The sequence below is a fragment of the Pelodiscus sinensis genome, chromosome 5 (genome assembly GCF_052426305.1).
Source record: "Pelodiscus sinensis isolate ZL-2025 chromosome 5, ASM5242630v1, whole genome shotgun sequence".
Taxonomy (NCBI): domain Eukaryota; kingdom Metazoa; phylum Chordata; order Testudines; family Trionychidae; genus Pelodiscus; species Pelodiscus sinensis.
The window spans coordinates 65,411,917-65,429,368 of record NC_143056.1 but is presented as its reverse complement, the minus strand read 5'-3'; the positions used below and the strand labels follow the sequence as shown (position 1 = coordinate 65,429,368).

Genomic DNA, 17,452 nt, shown 5'->3' with positions numbered 1-17,452 from the left:
TCCCAAGAAACATCCATGCTCATGAATTATCATTTGGGCTAATAGCCTGTGTGGTTTGTAGCCATCAGACTGCAATGTGATGAAAACCTCTTGGGAAATACTGACCTTCTATGCAGCAGGTTATGAAGACAAACACACAGATATGAATTACCACCTATATCTTAGATTGCAACCTCTTCATGCATATGTCTAGGCAATACCTACCAAATTTTGAGTGCTAATGTAATACAATCAAAAAAAATAGAACATTGATCTTGTATGGCACACTCAAGTGCACACTGAGTGGGGTTCACTTTTCTAATATAAGCAGATTATACACAGAACTGTACCTGTAGAACTGCACACAAGTCAGTGGAGTTTCATGAGTTAGCTGAGGGCAGAATTTGACCAATGGTGTACTTCTGTGTAAAATTAAGGTTGTTTACAAAATTCAGCTTAACAAGGAACATTAAATTTTCATTTTGTAAAAACCTCATTTCAAGAGGGAAAAAAAGAAAGAAAAAAGAAAAGTGTAAACTTGCAATACTATTTCAATCTTTCATAGGGGTTTGATTAAAAAAAAAAAAGACCGGCACAAAGACTACTAAGCGTTCAAAAATCACCCTTCAAATGAAAAATTGCCAAATTATCTCACTTTCCTTTGTAACTCCTTTGTAAGAAATCTGAAACTCTGAGACTTATCCTTTGTCCACATTGTTGCTCCTTGTGAGCAGTAATAGAAATAGTGCCCTGTTTAGTACATTATTCAATCTATATACAGGTGTGGAAATATTTTGTTGTATAAGTCTGATGATGGAGTTCATTATTAATCTGCACTATGCAGGTCCTGAAATCGGGTTTAAGTAATAATATACGGGCATACATTTTTTTGTCACTTCTGAGTTGATGGATGGGAATCGAGGAAGACATTTGCTGTGGTCTGTATTTCAGGCCAAAAGACCTGGATGTACGCTTGGGATTTGACTTGTGTACAGAGGAGCAGGAATTCCTGTGTAAAAGGAAGAAATACGTTGCTGCTGCGCTGAAGAAAGTGCTCCAGCTGGAGGAGGACCTGCAGGAGCATGAAGTACGTGGAACTGAATCTTGGGCTGCATTTATTGATAGCTTTTAATAGAGATGACACTCCTTGGACAGGCACTGACCACTGGGAGGGCAAAACAAGAGTAGGAGTTTTAGAGTCTGGCACTGCCTCATCCCTCCCACACAGGCAAAAATATGAGAATGTCCAGGTACTGGATCCCTGCCACTTCTACTAGACTTCTCTCTCTCTCCTGTTACCTCCCAGGTCAGGCCCAGGTCTCTGGAAGGAGAGACGGGGCGTATAGGAGCTGTGAGTTGAGGTATGCCTTTACACCCTAATAACCACTCTACAGTCTCCTGATGTCAGAAGTTCTTGTTTCCTTTTGTACACTGCTCATTTGTACCAAGGAAAAGAGGGATGCTTGTCTGGCAGGAGGTTTGTAGCAGACACTAGAGGCGTGTCTGAGATTGCTGAATGGAGGTAGTTTGTGAAATGGAGGCAGGATGGGAATATGTCTGTTGTAAAGGAGTCCTTTGGCTGACTTTTAATTATTTTTAGTTCAAAATGACTTTTCACTTTAAACTTTCAGGCAAATTACACTTAAAAAATAATGATTTTTTTTCTGGTGAAGGTCAAAATCAAAACAAAACAAACATTGTTGAAATGAAATACCTCTGATTTTTTGGGGGGGGGGGGCTGAAGATTTATAAAATAGATGTGAGATTTCAACATTTCAGGCCAATTTGGGATGTCAAGAAAAATTCTTGAGGGGATGAGAGAACCATTTCCCACACACTTCTACTAATATACTCTATTCCATGATGAAAGGACAGCAGAGCACATGATGAAATTAAAGGGTAACAAAATTAAATATGCAAATGAGCATACCTTTCTACACAACATATAATCAGTCACATGACTCACTGTGACAGGAAATAAATGGTGTAATAAGATTAAGAAGGGCATCAAGAAATTATCATATTGGGGCCAGGAAAAACCCGCATGTTATAGTACCGCATAATTCCACTTATAAGGTGTTGTGTACTTTCCTGAAGCATGGACCACTGTCAGAGACCAAATCATGGATTAGCAAACTGTTCTGGAAGGGCAATACCTGTATTTTCTGCTATCTTCCAGGTGATGAACTTCAAGAGAATTCTAATATAGTGCAGATGGTTTCCAATTGTATAATAAAAATAAACCTGAAGCAACAGAACGTGAGCCATCACTGCCCTGTCAATTAAGAAGTAATTAACATGAACTGTGTAATAGATTACAGACTGATATCCTTCTTTATTGGTGTTATCCATATGCCCTTACCATTTCTATCCTTTGTACAAATGAGTGCTTATCACCCATCTTCTCCTTTTGTGTTGAGCAGGTGCCAGTGGTGGCAATCACAACAACAGGGGGTGGGACAAGATCATTAGCAGCAATGTATGGCAGCCTGTTGGGTATCCAGAAATTGAACCTCTTAGACACTGTTTCTTACATCACGGGTTTATCAGGCACTACATGGTAAGCTGGCTACGAGCAATGATTTTATTTGATATTTCTGTACATCACTGTTGTTTACTTATTATTTATATAACATTGCTGCTTTGTGTGGCTCTTCACAGATAAAAAATAAGCCCCATATTTTCCTATGTATCCAGTGAAGACAAAAATGCAGTAAACTGAGAGGTTGGCAGTCCCACTGACCAAGTGCCGGTGTCACTTGATGGATACTGTGTGGGTCTTAGATCTCAGAAGTAGAGTTCAAATCACTGAACAACTGTTAACTTTCTTGATTATATCAATTATACTCTCGATCCACCATATTTAATCTTGTATTTGGGCTAGAGTGAGAGGCAGGAAGATGAAGGTGTCCTGGTCATACAAACTGACCTTTCCTTCCTATAGTGGAGTTGGGGATGTAATTTCTAGTTAAGGTAGACTACCCACGCTAGCTTTCACATACTAAAATTGCCCGCATAGCCAGAGCTGCACATATGGTGGACTAGATAACACAGTGGTCTCCAGTCTTTTTAAGCATGAGATCCCTTTTTGAACTTAAGTGCAATCCAAGATCTACCTCAAACCCAGATACCCTTGCCCCACCTCCTTTGTGCCCCTTCTCTAAGGCCCTGTCCCTGCTCACTCCATCTCCCTCCCTTCCTCCCTCCCCCATTCTCCTTCACTTTCACTAAGCTGGGGCAGCAGGTTGAGGTGCCGGCTCTGGTCTTGGATTAAGGGATTTGGAGTGTGAGAGGGGCTCTGAGCTGAGCGTGGGGCAGGCAGTTGGGTTGCCAGAGGGGGTTCTAGGTGCAGGCTCTGGGAGGGTGTTTGGATGAAGGGGGGCTTGAGGCTAGGCCAGGGGCTTGGGGTTCAGGAGGGAATTCATGACTGGGGTAGGGTTTTGGGATGTGGGGTCCAACTGGGCACCGTTTACCTCAGCTGGCTCTTGGGTGGTGGTACAGTGAGGCTAAGGCAGGCTCACCTCTGCCCTGGCCCTGCACCACTCTCAAAAGCAGCCAGCAAACTCCATCTCAAGTCCTGTAGTGCCCCCCACTCTGGAGATTGGATACAGGAGAGGGGATACCTTGACATCAGCACCCCTTCCTCTCCCTCCCCTGCCTTGCAGAGCAAGCAGGAGGCTTCCGGGGATGGGGAGAGGCAGCTGCAAGGCAAAGGGCAGGAGATGAGCAGCATTAGGTGGAGGGGCAGCTGAAGTGCTGGCACTTGATAGCCTTTTGGCCAAACCAGTCAGGATCCCCTGTCAGAGGCTCCAAGATCTACCAGTATATTCCAATCTACTGGTTGGTGACCACTGAGAGAACCCAACATGAGAACAATCCCATTTGAATTTTTGGGTGTGTGCTCGGGGCAGCTATCCATTCCAGTACTAAAGTAGCCTCAGCTACACTGCTATATTTAGCAGGCTCTCTGAATAAAAGCTAGTGCTAGTATTTTTTTTCCCAAGCCAGAAATTCTATCTTGAGCACCAGTGCAGGCCTACTCTTATTGTTTAACAATATTCTGTCACCCTTTTTAAGGACAATGGCAAACTTGTATGAAGATGCTAACTGGTCACACAACTATCTGGAGGGAGCAATCAATAAAGCTCGGAAGCAAGTGTCCAAATGTAAGATCCATGGTTTTTCCATGGACCGTCTGAAGTACTATTACAATGAGCTGAAAGAGCGGCGCCAACAAGGACACAACACAACTTTTGTGGACTTGTGGGGGCTCATGGTGGAATACATGCTACATGATGAGGTATTGAATATCTTATTCTTTCCAGAGACCCAATGAATGCCTAATACTAAGAATGAGCAGAAAATAAACTTGAAAAGGGATGCCCTTAAACAACCTTGTAGGGTTATTAATGCAAAGAACTTATTAGACTCTTTTGTTGTAAATAAATTCAACCATATATTCAAATAAAAACATTGTTCTCGCTTAAAAATGTAGCAGACCTATGGGTACCATACAACCTAAAACTGCTAGAGCAAAGAAATTCTAACATGCCAGCCTTTGGGTTCCATTTTTTGAAAAAAGAATCTGAATCCCAGGGATTCATTGTGCAACTCAAATGCCATTTCAGATGATTTCATTTTTGAACATTTTTGGTCAAATACAAAATTGACACTAAAATTAGCTTCAAGAAGGTGATACAAGTCCTAATTAAATCACAGACTTGTTTCGTGTATGTGTTTGTAATACTGTCTTATTTATATTTTGTGTTGTTTTTAGAACTATTAGAATTTCAGCAAAGAATATTCCTTGAATGCATTATTGTATGGATTTCACTTGTACTCACTTGTACTATTTTCCAAATAGTATTTGATCAGCTATTCAGCTAGTTAAATCTGTTTAAAAAAATGATTTGGAAATGTATTTTTGGATGGAAAACAGTGAAATTTGTCAACTATACTCACCAAATATTCATTGTCTTTTTTCTTTTATATGTATATCTAAATAATTTTAGAGGAGTTCAAGAAATAAAGCGTGGCTTTGTTGAATAATTTGGTGCTTGAATAGCTTCAAAATGTTTTAAAAACTTAAGGCAATGTCACCTTAGGCTAAGTGTAATTAATAAGGTTGAAAAAAATTGTTTAGAAATAACAGTATTTGAAAATGGACTAAAATAGGTTATTTTCTAATAATTTCTTTTTTTGCAAGCAAAGTTGAATGTTTCAGATACATGCTCAGGTATGCCTGACATTGTATCTAGAACATGGCCGCATAACCTGACTCAGATAATGATTACTTAGGTGGTTGCGGTCCCTGCTGTACTCTAGTCACCTGTCTCTTCCTAAGAATTTCCCTCCTTGTGCTTGTTTGAACCTGCAATCAATCTGGTCATATTTCTTAATAGCATGCAAGCATAAAGAATAGCTGCTGTTGATGGGACTTCTGACAAGTTTGGGATAGCCTGCCCTAGACAAACATGTGTACACAGTCCAGTGAGAGGAGAAAATACAAAACATATATAAAAAACCAAAACAAACACTGGGTGATATTCAGATGTTACATTATAATAATTCAAATCCAGATCCTTTTTTTCCTATTAATTATTTTTCTTCTAAAACAGAAAGATTACCATAAACTCTCGTGCCAGCGACAGGCACTGAGTGAAGGCCAGAATCCGCTGCCCATTTACACAGCTATTAACCTCAAAAACACTTATAGTGCTCAAGATTTTAAAGGTAATGGTGACATTTTAGAGTGCATGATTTATACTATACGCAATCTTCATTCATTTTGTGTGATCCAGTGCCACACACTAATCTTTTTAAAGTTAAAAAAACTGGATACAATTTTTAAAAATAATTATAATGCTTTTGTTTGGTGCTCTGCAAATTGGTGTATTAATGGACCTCGGTCCATGTCAGGAAAGACTATTCCCTGCTAATGTAAGAAGAAAATTTGCTTTCTAGACACATTAGCATTGCAACCAGTATTGAATGTGATGGTTTTTAAAGTATAATTATACACAAAGAAGTTGATGCTGGAAGGTGTATTCCACTTGATTGTTTTTCTAGTCATTTGATATGAGTGTCTTTCCCCACAGTCAGGGGACTGTAGTAAAAGCCCTTTTTTGTTGAAAGCTCATCATCTAATAAACCATCTTGTTAGTCTTTAAAGTGCTACATAGTCCTGCATTTTGCTTTTTTGTTGTTGTTGCTCTCACTATAGAATGGTTGGAGTTCACCCCCTATGAGGTGGGATTCTGGAAATATGGAGCATTTATTCGCTCAGAAGATTTTGGAAGTGAATTTTTCATGGGAAGACTGATAAAGAAGCTCCCAGAAAGCCGGATTTGCTATTTGGAAGGTGACTTTTGTCTAGAGCAGATGTTAAACTAATAAGAATACAGCTGGGTATATAACTAGGCATTGGTGAGCAAATGGTCTGTTGCTGGTGACACTAGTATGGAATCACCTTCCAAAAAAGTATGTATGGTGCCAGGTATGTCACTAGCAGAAAATGATCTGGCTTGCAAATTTAATTTGTCCTAGTGTAACTAAACTTTTGGTTTGACTGTGCTGTGAAACCAGACAACTCACAGAGGTAGGACAGCTGCTAGATTCTATATACCTTTACTTGAGACTTGATTTGTCCAACACTGGCATTTGCTACCTTTTATATCACAAGTATTTGGAATTCAGATCTTTTCAGTGGAGGTGTGCTCAGTCTAATTTTAAAGCCTGACTTGAACCGTGCCCATGCTTGAGATCAGAGTTGTTTTCATACCCAACCTGTAACCTACTTCTTATAGTTAGGTCCTGCTGGGTTTGGGTCAGGTTGCCAGGCTCTAGTGTGTAACGAGAGTGGAGAAGGCGAGGGAGAGAATGGAAGGGGAGTCACTGCCTGTAGATTCAACAGCTAGTGCACTCCTTGTGGCTGTGCCCGGGGAGGATGGTCTATGAAGGAGTACTGCCGAAAGGGATTTAGGGGTCATAGTTAAACATGAGTCAACAGTGTGATACTGTTGCAAAAAAAGCAAATATGATTCTGGGATGCATTAACAGGAGTGTTGAGTGAGATACGAGAAAACATTCTTCCACTCTACTCTGTGCTGATTAGGCCTTAATTGGAGTATTGTGTCCAGTTCTGGGCACCACATTTCAAGAAAGATGTGGAAAAATTGGAGAAGGTCCAGAGAAGAACAAAAAAAAAAAAACGATTAAAGGTCTAGAAAACATGAGCTATGAGGGAAGACTGAAAGAATTAGGCTTGCTTAGTTTAGAAAAGAGAAGATTGAGAGGGGACATGATAGCAGTTTTCAAGTATGTAAAAGGGTGTTACAAGAAGGAGGGAGAAAAATTGTTCTCCTTGGTCTCTGAGGATAGGACAAGAAGCAATGGGCTTAAATTGAAGCAAAGGAGGTTTAGGTTGGACATGAAGAAAAACTTCCTAACTGTCAGGGTGGTTACTGGAATAAATTGCCTAGGGAGATTGTGGAATCTCTATCGTTGGAGATATTTAAGAGCAGATTAGACAGACACCTGATCTAGACCGTGCTTGGTCCTGTTGTGAAGGCAGAGGACTGGACTCTTGAGGTCCATTTCATTTCTATGATTCTATGATGGTGGTAGAAGCTGAAGCTTATATGGTTTGTTCAATAATTTTCTGTGTCTGACTTGTTTTGGAATTAGTTAGCATTTAAACTCCTACACTAAAGTAGTTAAAACTATCATTCAGATAGGCTCCAGTTTTGCAGATGCTTAATTTCAATGGGAATATTCAAGCAAATAAGATTGAGCATGTGTGTAAGTTTTTTGCAATATTGGAACCATGCTCACAAAGCTATTTATAAACAAAAGACAGGACTATGCAGCACTTTAAAGACTAACAGGATGGTTAGTGCTGCGTAGTCCTGTCTTTTGTTTCAGCGAGACCAGACTAACACAGCTACATCTCTATTACTAAAGCTATTTATACAAATTGGAAGGAAATATTCATGAGATAGAACAAAAGGCAGGTTTCAATTAAAATGCTTCCAAGACTTCATCAAATTAGCTTCCATTGAAATTCTTCAACTTTACAGGTATTTGGAGTAGTATATTTTCCTGGGATGTGATGTATTTCTGGAATGTGGCCTTTGATTCAGAGGACTTCTGGCACAGATGGACCAGAGACCATGTAAAAGAAATTGGTAAGTGGTTTATCTTTATCTCATTTACATGTTGTTTTGGTACTGTCTGATGTATAAATACTTGTCAGATGTTATACTTGTCTGATGTATACATAATGCATGCTAATTTTGAAGGGATTTTTAAGCCTTACAGTAAAGGAAGAATGGTCACAGGGAGGAAAGGGATAATAGGAGCTTCTTTACCTTGACCAAGGGGACGCAAAGGATATAGGAACAATATTTAATGATAATCTCCAAGTTGCTTCCTCATAAGTTCAGGGCACAGTGGTGTTTTCACAGAGAGCCCATGACCCTGCACAATGGAGCACCATTCTGGTTAAGTCTAAAATTTTAGTTGTTGTCTTAAGGTTATATTGGTGGGCAATAGTTCATTTAATTTACTGGATTTTGGTGGGGTTTGTTAATCGTTTTGCTCCCACTCTGGGTTTGATGTGACATATAGCTTATTATTTTTTGTGGGTTGGCCAGACATGAAATGTATGACTGACATAATTATTATTATTGCTGTAGAGACCCACCAGCATTGGTCTAGACAAAGTAAGCATTTTAAAATTTATTTCTCCCTTCTGCAGAGGAAGATCCAGTTCTGTACACAAAGCTTCATGAGACAGAGACTCGCATGTTGACTCCTGCAGGCCCCCTTGCTACTGCTTTCCGGGATGTCTTAACTGGGCGCCCAACAATTGCAGAATCCCCCAATTTTCTAAGGGGCTTCCAGATGCACAATGAGTACCTGGAGAATGAACAGTTTTCTGCATGGAAAGGCACAGTAATAAAGCATGGTTTGCAGGGGTATATTTTGTGATGGTTTAGAATGCAATGAGGCAAGCTGCATGGTGGGGAGAGTATGTGGGTTTCATGTTTAAATTCCACCTCCCCATCCTCAGGCATTGAAATTTGAGCTAAAGTTCAGTCTGCTGGTGTGTTACGGGGCTGAATGTTCATGGTGAAATTTCTTGGGTGGGTCCCAAGTAATTTTTTTGTTGGATTACTCGTCACCAGGCAAAGTGACTTCAAAGTTGGGAAGGAGAGGGACAAAATAGGTAGACAAAAAGACTGAAAACAGTGTGAGGAGCTTAAGAAGGGGATGAACAATAAGAAATTTCAGAGGGATAGCTGAGTTACTCTGAAACAGGAAAAACTTAAACAACAACAAATAGTCTAGTAGCATCTTCAAGACTAACATGACTAACTAGCCATCAGATATCCCCGTTCATACCATTTGCATAAGAATTGTGAATGAAGTTAAGTTCCAACCCTTCTCTGTGTATTTGGCTTGTGGATGGCTTGCATATGATCTTCCACACTTAAATGAACAGTGAAGGTGCTAATGGTTTTTGATGTCTGTGTAGAATCTGTTGTTGGTCATCCTCCTTTCCAAGTGCAAACTAATGGTTCTTATCAGCCTCTTGTAACTATTTAGTCCTTAAGGTGCTACTAGACTATCCCTCTGAAGCTTATCTACTCACTGTCTCTTTTTTTCTTCCTCCCTTCCATTTTTTTCCCTTCTCCTCTCCCCTCCCTCCTTTCCTTATTTATTCTTGGATCTGGACTTCCACCGCTCCTGTCATCTGAAGAAGTGGGTTGTGCCCACGAAAGCTCATGATACCATCTACAAGGTGCTACTAGACTATTTGTTGTTTTTAAGTTTTTCTGAATAAGAGATTTGTTCCTCTAAGTCAAGGCTGAACTACTGTGTTACAACAATGTGTCAACAACCATGGGAAGCAACGGGGTAGAGGTAAAATTCTACTTTGTTCTCTTTGATCCTTTTACTGTCATCAGGGAAGCATCTCCTCTATTCTTATGGTAGTTTTAACAAGACATGTTTGTATTTCAGACACGGTGCTAGACACTCTTTCTAATCAACTAACTGAAACAGCAGAGCACCCTCTATCCTTGGCAGATACTGGATTCTTTATCAATACCAGTTACCCACCACTCTTGATACCTCAGAGGAAGGTGGATATCATCCTGCATTTAAATTACAGTGGTGGCTCTCAGACATTGGTAAGAGGGGTCAAATTATTCTTTGTTTTTCCCACTATGGCCATTTGCTTCAAAACCTTTAGCATTTAGTAGCCAAAATTACTAACTTTATAACATTAGAAGAGGAAATTGATTCCAGGAGAATGAAACTTCATTTAATTTGCACTATTAGTCCCATAATGGCACAGTTCCTTGTTTCAGAAATTGTGGCCTAAATTTACTATTTAATTGAAACTCTCTGTATTTCTAATTCTCTGCTAAAATTCTTAAATCCCATAATTGCATTGCAGTTAGCCATATGAAGTAGAAATACATCAACTTCATGAAGAAACTTGCACGAATACAAAAAGACATCTTCCTCTCCATTCATCTGATGAAGTGGGTATTACCCACAAGAGCAGGGGTGGCCAACCCGTTACAGACAGAGCCAAAATAGTTGTAGATACAGTGCAAAGAGCCGAGGGGAAAAAAGTTGCTGGGGGGGCAGGAAGAAAGCCCCGGCTGCCACGATTGGTCAAGCAAGAGCGTATGCCCCAATAACTCTGTTAGCCTCTTAAAGTGCTACTAGACTGCAACAGGACTCCTGGTTGTTGTTTCAGATAACAGATTATCACAATTGCCCCATCTGGACTTAAAATCCATGAAGCTGTACTATTCAAATAAATTCAGGTAAAATATTGTATAAAAATATTTTTGGTGTTTCTCAGTAATTTTCTAGTGAAATTAGGTAAAGTAATTGGCAAGCACATACAATCAGAAAAAGTAAGGCTAATCAAAATTTTTTGTGCAGAAAATTTACCTACCAAAAAGTACAGTTTTGTTGAAACAGATTTTTTTTTTTGGTGAGGAAATGTCAATTCCTATAAAAATTTGATTTTCCTACATTAACTCTCAAATGACAAATCAGCATTCTGAAATTAAACTAATTTTTCATTTTATTTCAACTTGCATATTGTTCATTTATAAAAACCATAATGAAACCTTCTCCTCCCCCCCAAAAAGTGTTACTTAAAATGACGGTTTTAATTTTGGACTTAAGATGTTTCATTTTGGGGTTTTGAAACTCAAAAACTTGAAACAATGCAATATTTTAAATTTTATTCTATATAGGTTTTCATACTGTGCTTTTCACCAAAGTATCTGAATGTTTCCCAGTAATGCATTAAGCAATGTGATGACACATCTGTCACATGCTGTTTGTGCATTCTGTGTCTTGTTTGGTAAGTGGTGGTTGTTAAATGTGCCTGTTGATTTGTATTTATATTAGAGAAGACTAGATCAAAGAAATGCCCTTAGAGTGGAAAGTGATGAAGTTTTTGTTGGTCCTTTGTGGTGGTGTTAATTTCACTGTCTCAGACCCCCAGTTCCTACCATAAGAAGTTTGTGTCTCCTGCACAGATCAGCTTTATTCTATTGTGAAGAGCTCTGTTGTGACATGTGAAGTTGTGTAAATGATAAGGAAAATGTTGTTTCATTTTCAAAGGCTGGTTTGAAACAAAACATTTCTTTTATTCAGTTCAAGCCTTTCTGAATAGAAAATTGCTTTTTTAATCAAAACATTTCAGAGGAAATTTTTTTTTGGTTGCTGTTCAAAATTGCTTCCTGGAAATACGTAATTTTTCTGACCAGTTCCAATAGCTACAATGTTCATCATTAAATTGCATGTGATTATATGGCTATTACTTCCCTTTTGATAAGATGATTTGAGGTTTTCTTGCAGCTCTGGGGTCAATGGGAGAGTGCAAAACCTCTGGACTCCAATTTGACAGACTCTTTCAGTAACTTAATTTGCATGTTATAAATTATCCTAAGGATGGACGAAGTAGTAGTTTGAGCACTAGCCCAGGCTCTGGAAATTTGAGGTTCAATTCCCTGCTTCCCACAAACTTTGTGAGACATTAGGCAGGTCACTTAACCTTTCTGTGCCTCATCCTTTGATCTATGAAGATGGGGATACTTGCACTTCCGTATCTCAGAGGGGTGATGTGAAATGAAATGCACTGAAGGTTGTGACGTGCTCAAATACTTTGATTATGGGGCCCATATAAATATGTTAGAAAGTTATATACACTCTTCATGCTTTCCTCTCAGATGCTCCATTTCTAAATCTATTTATGGTATCTTCTTACTTACTAGAGTTTTTAAAAGAATGCTTGAGTTTTCAGCTGGTTGTGGAATCTATACTATTGTAGCTGCTTGCTTTCCTATTTTGTGGAAAGCACTGCATGGAGCAAACTAAACTGCAGCATCAGTCGTCTATGATATAGTCCTTCCTCAATCTCACGTGTTCCCGTAGGAATTCCTGTGTGTAACTCCTTACATATAGAAATGCAGTTTAAGATTAATTACTGTGTTTCAGGAAATCCTGGTCTTTGTCCCTTCTTTGAGTTCTAAAATCTGTATTCTGTGACGATTTAGCCTCTGGACCTAATTGCGAGGTACTCATCGAAGCAGGGAATCCCCTTCCCCAGAATTGAGCTGAGTGAAGAAGACAGGTGCAATCTAAAGGAGTGCTATCTGTTTGAAGATGCTGAGTGTCCAAGAGCTCCTATTGTGCTTTTTTTCCCATTAGTAAATGACACCTTCCAAAAATACAAAGCTCCAGGTAAGTTGTCTGTAGTCAGTAATGTTAAAAAAGTCTGCTTTATCAGCCTATCCTGCCCATTTCATATCTGATGATTCTGTTGGCTGTATTATTTCAGTACAATCAACTTTTCCATGGTCAGGAATAATCCATTCATCTTTATAAGGCGCAATGCCCATTTTAGCCACACTTTATTTCTATCTTTCACATGTATGGGGTTGTCTTACTCTGTGTAAATGTAAATTAACTTAATAAAAAATGCAAATCCTTGAAATGGAAGGTCTGAGAAACACTATCCTGTTGAAACAAAGCCTAGTATCACCAGTTTCACTGACACCTACGTCTTTTTGGTTTTTTTACACTAATGTAATGACCCATCACACACATGTGGGTCTCAATGGGTTGAGAACTTTGCTTTCAGTGTTGTGGATAAAATGCATAGTCAATTGCTTGACCATGCTTTGACTTGTCATGAAATATACTCATGTGACCAATCAATGCAATTCAGGTTTATTGCTATACCCCAATAGGCCAGTTTAGGCCATATTAACTGCTATAATATTTGTGTTTAATGCTATTTGTGCTTAACACTTATTAATATATATTACTAGAAAATGTATCCAATGTGGCTTGGGTCTTTAATTAGATTAATTTTGGTTTTTTTTGGGGGGGGGGGGTTCAAATAAAAAGAAAATGTACAAGCTTCATTTAAATCCTTGCTCTGGGAGGGGTGGGTGGGGTGGGGAGGGAGAACTGGAAATGAGGGGTTCTGTATGTAGGCTGTCCTAGGAAGACAGGACTTACCCGCATCCTCTCACACTACAGTAGCTTTGAGTCAGGTGAGAAGCACTTCTCCATTGCCGCTTCCATTTTCTTTTTGCTCATCTTCCTTTCTAGCTTGGGGAAGCAGATATGTGCAGCTTCATGTAGGTCCCCTGTAAATGATACTCAGAGGGCAGCCCTGTAACCAGTGTTATGTTGAGTTCTTCCTCATCCTCTGGTTTTCATCAGTTCTGGGAAGTGGTGATATAGAGATTAAAAAACTTGATTTTGATAGATATACTTGTATATCTCTATGGCAACAAACTCTGTGAGCTGACTCGCTAGAGAGAAATCTTCCTCACAGGTCAATTTTTACCTTGTTAATTGATAAAAGCCCCAAAATGAAGTCATATTGCACTGGTGAACCTTGCTACATTGTTTCCTTAGGTGTGGAACGCAGCCCTACAGAGATGGAGGAGGGGAAAGTTGATGTCTCCAGTCCCTGTTCCCCATATTCTACAAGGGAGCTCTCATTTACTGAAGAGAATTTTGACAAACTGGTGAAAATGACTGACTACAATATCCTGAATAATGAAAATCTGATTGTTGAGGCCCTGCGCACAGCAGTGGAACGGAGGAAACAGCAAGTGCCCATATACTACAAGGGAGCTTTCAATAAATGAAGAGAATTTTGCTAATCTGATGACAATGACTGACTAAGGAATCCTGAATAATGAAAACTTGATTGTTCGGGCCTTATGCACAGCAGTGGAATGGAAGAAACAGCAAATAAAATAGTCACTATTCAGTAGACTTAATCTCCCAGGATTCTATTTCTTATGTCTTCTACTATGTGAGAAACCAAAGCCTTCAGATGGCTTGCCAATGTTATATATGTAGTAGTAGCCTCATGATGCCTCTGTGGACCACTAGTAATTTTTCAGTAATTTTTGTTTCAACTCATTTTCACTGCCACACAGATTGTTAAAAATGCTATTATTAAAGGAGTTCTTCAAGGTGTGTTTTTTCATAGGATACCATGCATAAGGCAGCATGCAGATGGTTAGGAATGTGCAACTCAACATATCTTGGAAATCACCATGTATTTGTGTGTCCAAATGTTGACTGGAAAAATATGGGTCCTAAGTATTCAATTTGCCCAGCCTTTAGGTGGAAACACCTCTCTTCTCCTTCCCCAAGTGGCCTAAAATACCTCATCCCACCAGAGTAACCTCTTTTGGAGCTGGATGGCCCCTCAACTTACCACCTCCTGAAGATCAGGGAGAAGTGGCCACCACTATTGCTATAAATAGTCTTGTGCTGGGACTGCCCTTCTTCTCCCTCAACTATCCAATAATAATTTTCTGGGATCATAGTTGCTGGTGACTACCTTCACACAATCCTGTAGCAGCTAGATCATGAATTACTCTCCCAGCCAGTGCTACCAATAGGTAGTTGGGCTGAGATGCCCATAAGGCCTTGCTTGCAGCCTCTATGAAAACCCCAGGTATTTTCTACCTGCTGCTAAAAGGTTCATATTCTTGCTATGTATTTCAACCCCAAAGCCAGTGAGTTGATTGTGAACTGACTGTGAGAATGGGAGTGTATTTAGGTCATATTTAGGTAGGATGGATAGGTTCTTGCACATCTAGAAGAATTTTCTGGACATGGGTGGGAGCAAAAAACCAGTCTCTTCCTTCAGAGAAACTGTGTTGGGAGAGAGTCAATTGGAATTACTTGAGTATTGGATGAGGAGAAATGGGCCATAATAATAGTTACCCATATGCAGAAGATAAGGACTTGAAAGGATATGCTGTAATCCTGTTTTTTGGTCATCTGAACCTAAACATGCTGAGAAGTCTTCTTGCCTCCTAGAGGGATGGTTCAGAGACCGCTGTAATTGTGTTTCGGATCAGACATGGTACATAAGAGTCAGCAACAATTGTGTGTTCTCTCAGGGAAATCTATATATATGTACTTTTGTTGCTTGTTTCTTAATTGGAAATAAAACACATTCAGGTTCAAGGTACATGTTTTACTCTTTGTATGGGGGAGTAAAGAATGCAGAAAGATTTAGGTTTGCAGTGATTTCAATGGCATAGGCAGAATTTCATCCATTATTATACTAGATAGGATAAACATATATGGGGACAGAAGTCCTTATGCTTCAGGGTACAAGACGCTATCGTACTGCTTAAAGTTGGGATGGAATTTTTCACAGAAGCCCACTATTGCACAATTGTGTTTTATGGGAATTTTACACTGGATCTGGAAAATTCTGCTAAAATATTTTTTTCCGAATATGTTAATTTAGCAAAATTGAACCATTGTGTGGGGAAGATTCAATTTAGTTGATATTCTGATGGGTTTAGCGGGAAGCTGACCATTTTCCTAGAAGCTTACATATCCAGCTTCTTGGCACCTTGGACTTTCAGAGTCCATGGCTTTGTGGCAGCTCAGCGCTCCATCCAGATTCTTTGGAATCCCAGTAGGGACTGTGTACCTAGAGTAGCTCATTGGAAGACTTACACAGAATCAGCAACCTTAGCATTTTTAGTGCAACTCTGGGGCAACCCCATAGCAGGACAGCCTTGGGGCTATATTCTTTTTTGTGGAGAATGATTAAGTTTTTGGTTTTCATTCAGAATGAAACCAATTTTTGAAAAATCCAAATCTTCCACAAAACAGAACATCTTTCCTCTCACAGCTCTAATTTAGTGCCCCATAAACTTCAGGTACTGGCCGCTGTTGGGAAATAGAATCCGGTCTGGCATTTCCTACTGTCCTGTGTTCCCGTGAAAGAGTGAACCCTTTTCTCTAAAGAAGGAGTAAAGGAAAGAAAAGAGACCCCTCCACCCAGACTATCAGGGTGTGTCTAGACTACATGACTCCATCGATGGAGCCATGTAGATTAGGCAGCATAGCAAAGGGAAATGAAGCTGTGATTTAAATAATCACCGCTTCATTTAAATCAAAAGGGCCGCCGCACTGTGCCAATGAGTTGATTGTCAGCACAGCCCGGTAGTCTAGACGGGGATCTGACGAGCCCAGAACCCTTCGTCGGCAGATCCTTTATGCCTCGTGAAATGAGGCTTACAGGATCTGCTGATGAAGGGTTCTGGGGTCGGCAGATCCCCGTCTAGGCTACCAGGCTGTGCCAACAATCAGCTGATCGACACAGTGCGGCAGACATTTTGATTTAAAAAAGGCAGCAATTATTTAAATTGCAGCTTCATTTCCCTTTTTCATGTAAACTAATCTACATGGCTCCGTCGATGGAGCCATGTAATTTAGACGTACCCTCAGAGTGGTGAGTGAGTCGGGCAAGTGGAAAATCAGGGAGGAGATTATGAAAGGAAGGAAGCTCGGGAAGGAGGCACACTTGTCTCAAAGTACAGTGGCTCTGCTGGAGTCAGAGAAGTTTGCTTTTGGCAACTCAGACAGTTGGTCTTGCTGGAGCTTTGAGTGATTCTTGATGGCTTCTGGGTTAACAGAGGAAGCACAAATATACCAGGTGAGGTAACATTTTCCATGGGTGGTGATGCTGCTGCTGCTGATATTCTCTGTAATATTTATTTTTCTAAGTGCACAGTTAGAGTGATAACCGTAATAGGAGGGAAGCCTAGTGACACTGTGAAAAATGTGGCAAGATACTGAGCCACAGCTGGCCATAATGTCTAGCAAAAGAGGCAGAATGCAGCAGATGTCCTCTAAATGGGACACTTCGTAACAGCATGCAGGTCACTAAGAGTAATGGGAACAATTCAGGAGGAAACATTATCACCAGCAGCTAAAAGATGACAACTTCCAGAAACTGACAGAACTCTGCCAAAGAAGGTGGGTTTAAAAGGGTCAACTTCCAATAAATCTATTGCCATATTGGCCAGGCCAAAATGATATTTGAATAGGTGATGGCCTGCTTCTGATTAGCATGTTCTTGGCAGTGGAAAAT

General features: G+C 39.9%; 1 protein-coding gene across 7 annotated transcripts in view; it reads left to right on the top strand.

Annotated features, from left to right (window-relative positions):
• The window catches only part of LOC102452763 (cytosolic phospholipase A2 epsilon-like), a 46,185-nt gene extending 30,660 nt beyond the window's left edge, over positions 1–15,525 (top strand). For 3 of the 7 annotated variants that reach the window (XM_089778514.1, XM_089778513.1, XM_089778515.1), the window contains 10 exons: positions 931–1,066; positions 2,403–2,539; positions 4,057–4,279; positions 5,598–5,712; positions 6,203–6,340; positions 8,058–8,165; positions 8,738–8,947; positions 10,006–10,175; positions 12,573–12,759; positions 13,948–15,525. In XM_089778514.1, the coding sequence (XP_089634640.1) occupies positions 931–1,066; positions 2,403–2,539; positions 4,057–4,279; positions 5,598–5,712; positions 6,203–6,340; positions 8,058–8,165; positions 8,738–8,947; positions 10,006–10,175; positions 12,573–12,759; positions 13,948–14,183 (1,660 nt within the window). In that variant the 3' untranslated portion in view covers positions 14,184–15,525. Of the gene's footprint in view, positions 1–930; positions 1,067–2,402; positions 2,540–4,056; positions 4,280–5,597; positions 5,713–6,202; positions 6,341–8,057; positions 8,166–8,737; positions 9,907–10,005; positions 10,176–12,572; positions 12,760–13,947 lie in introns of those variants that run through there. The other 4 variants (XM_075927211.2, XM_075927210.2, XR_016349662.1 and 1 more) reach the window with 3 other exon arrangements.
• The last annotated feature ends 1,927 nt before the right edge of the window (positions 15,526–17,452 follow it).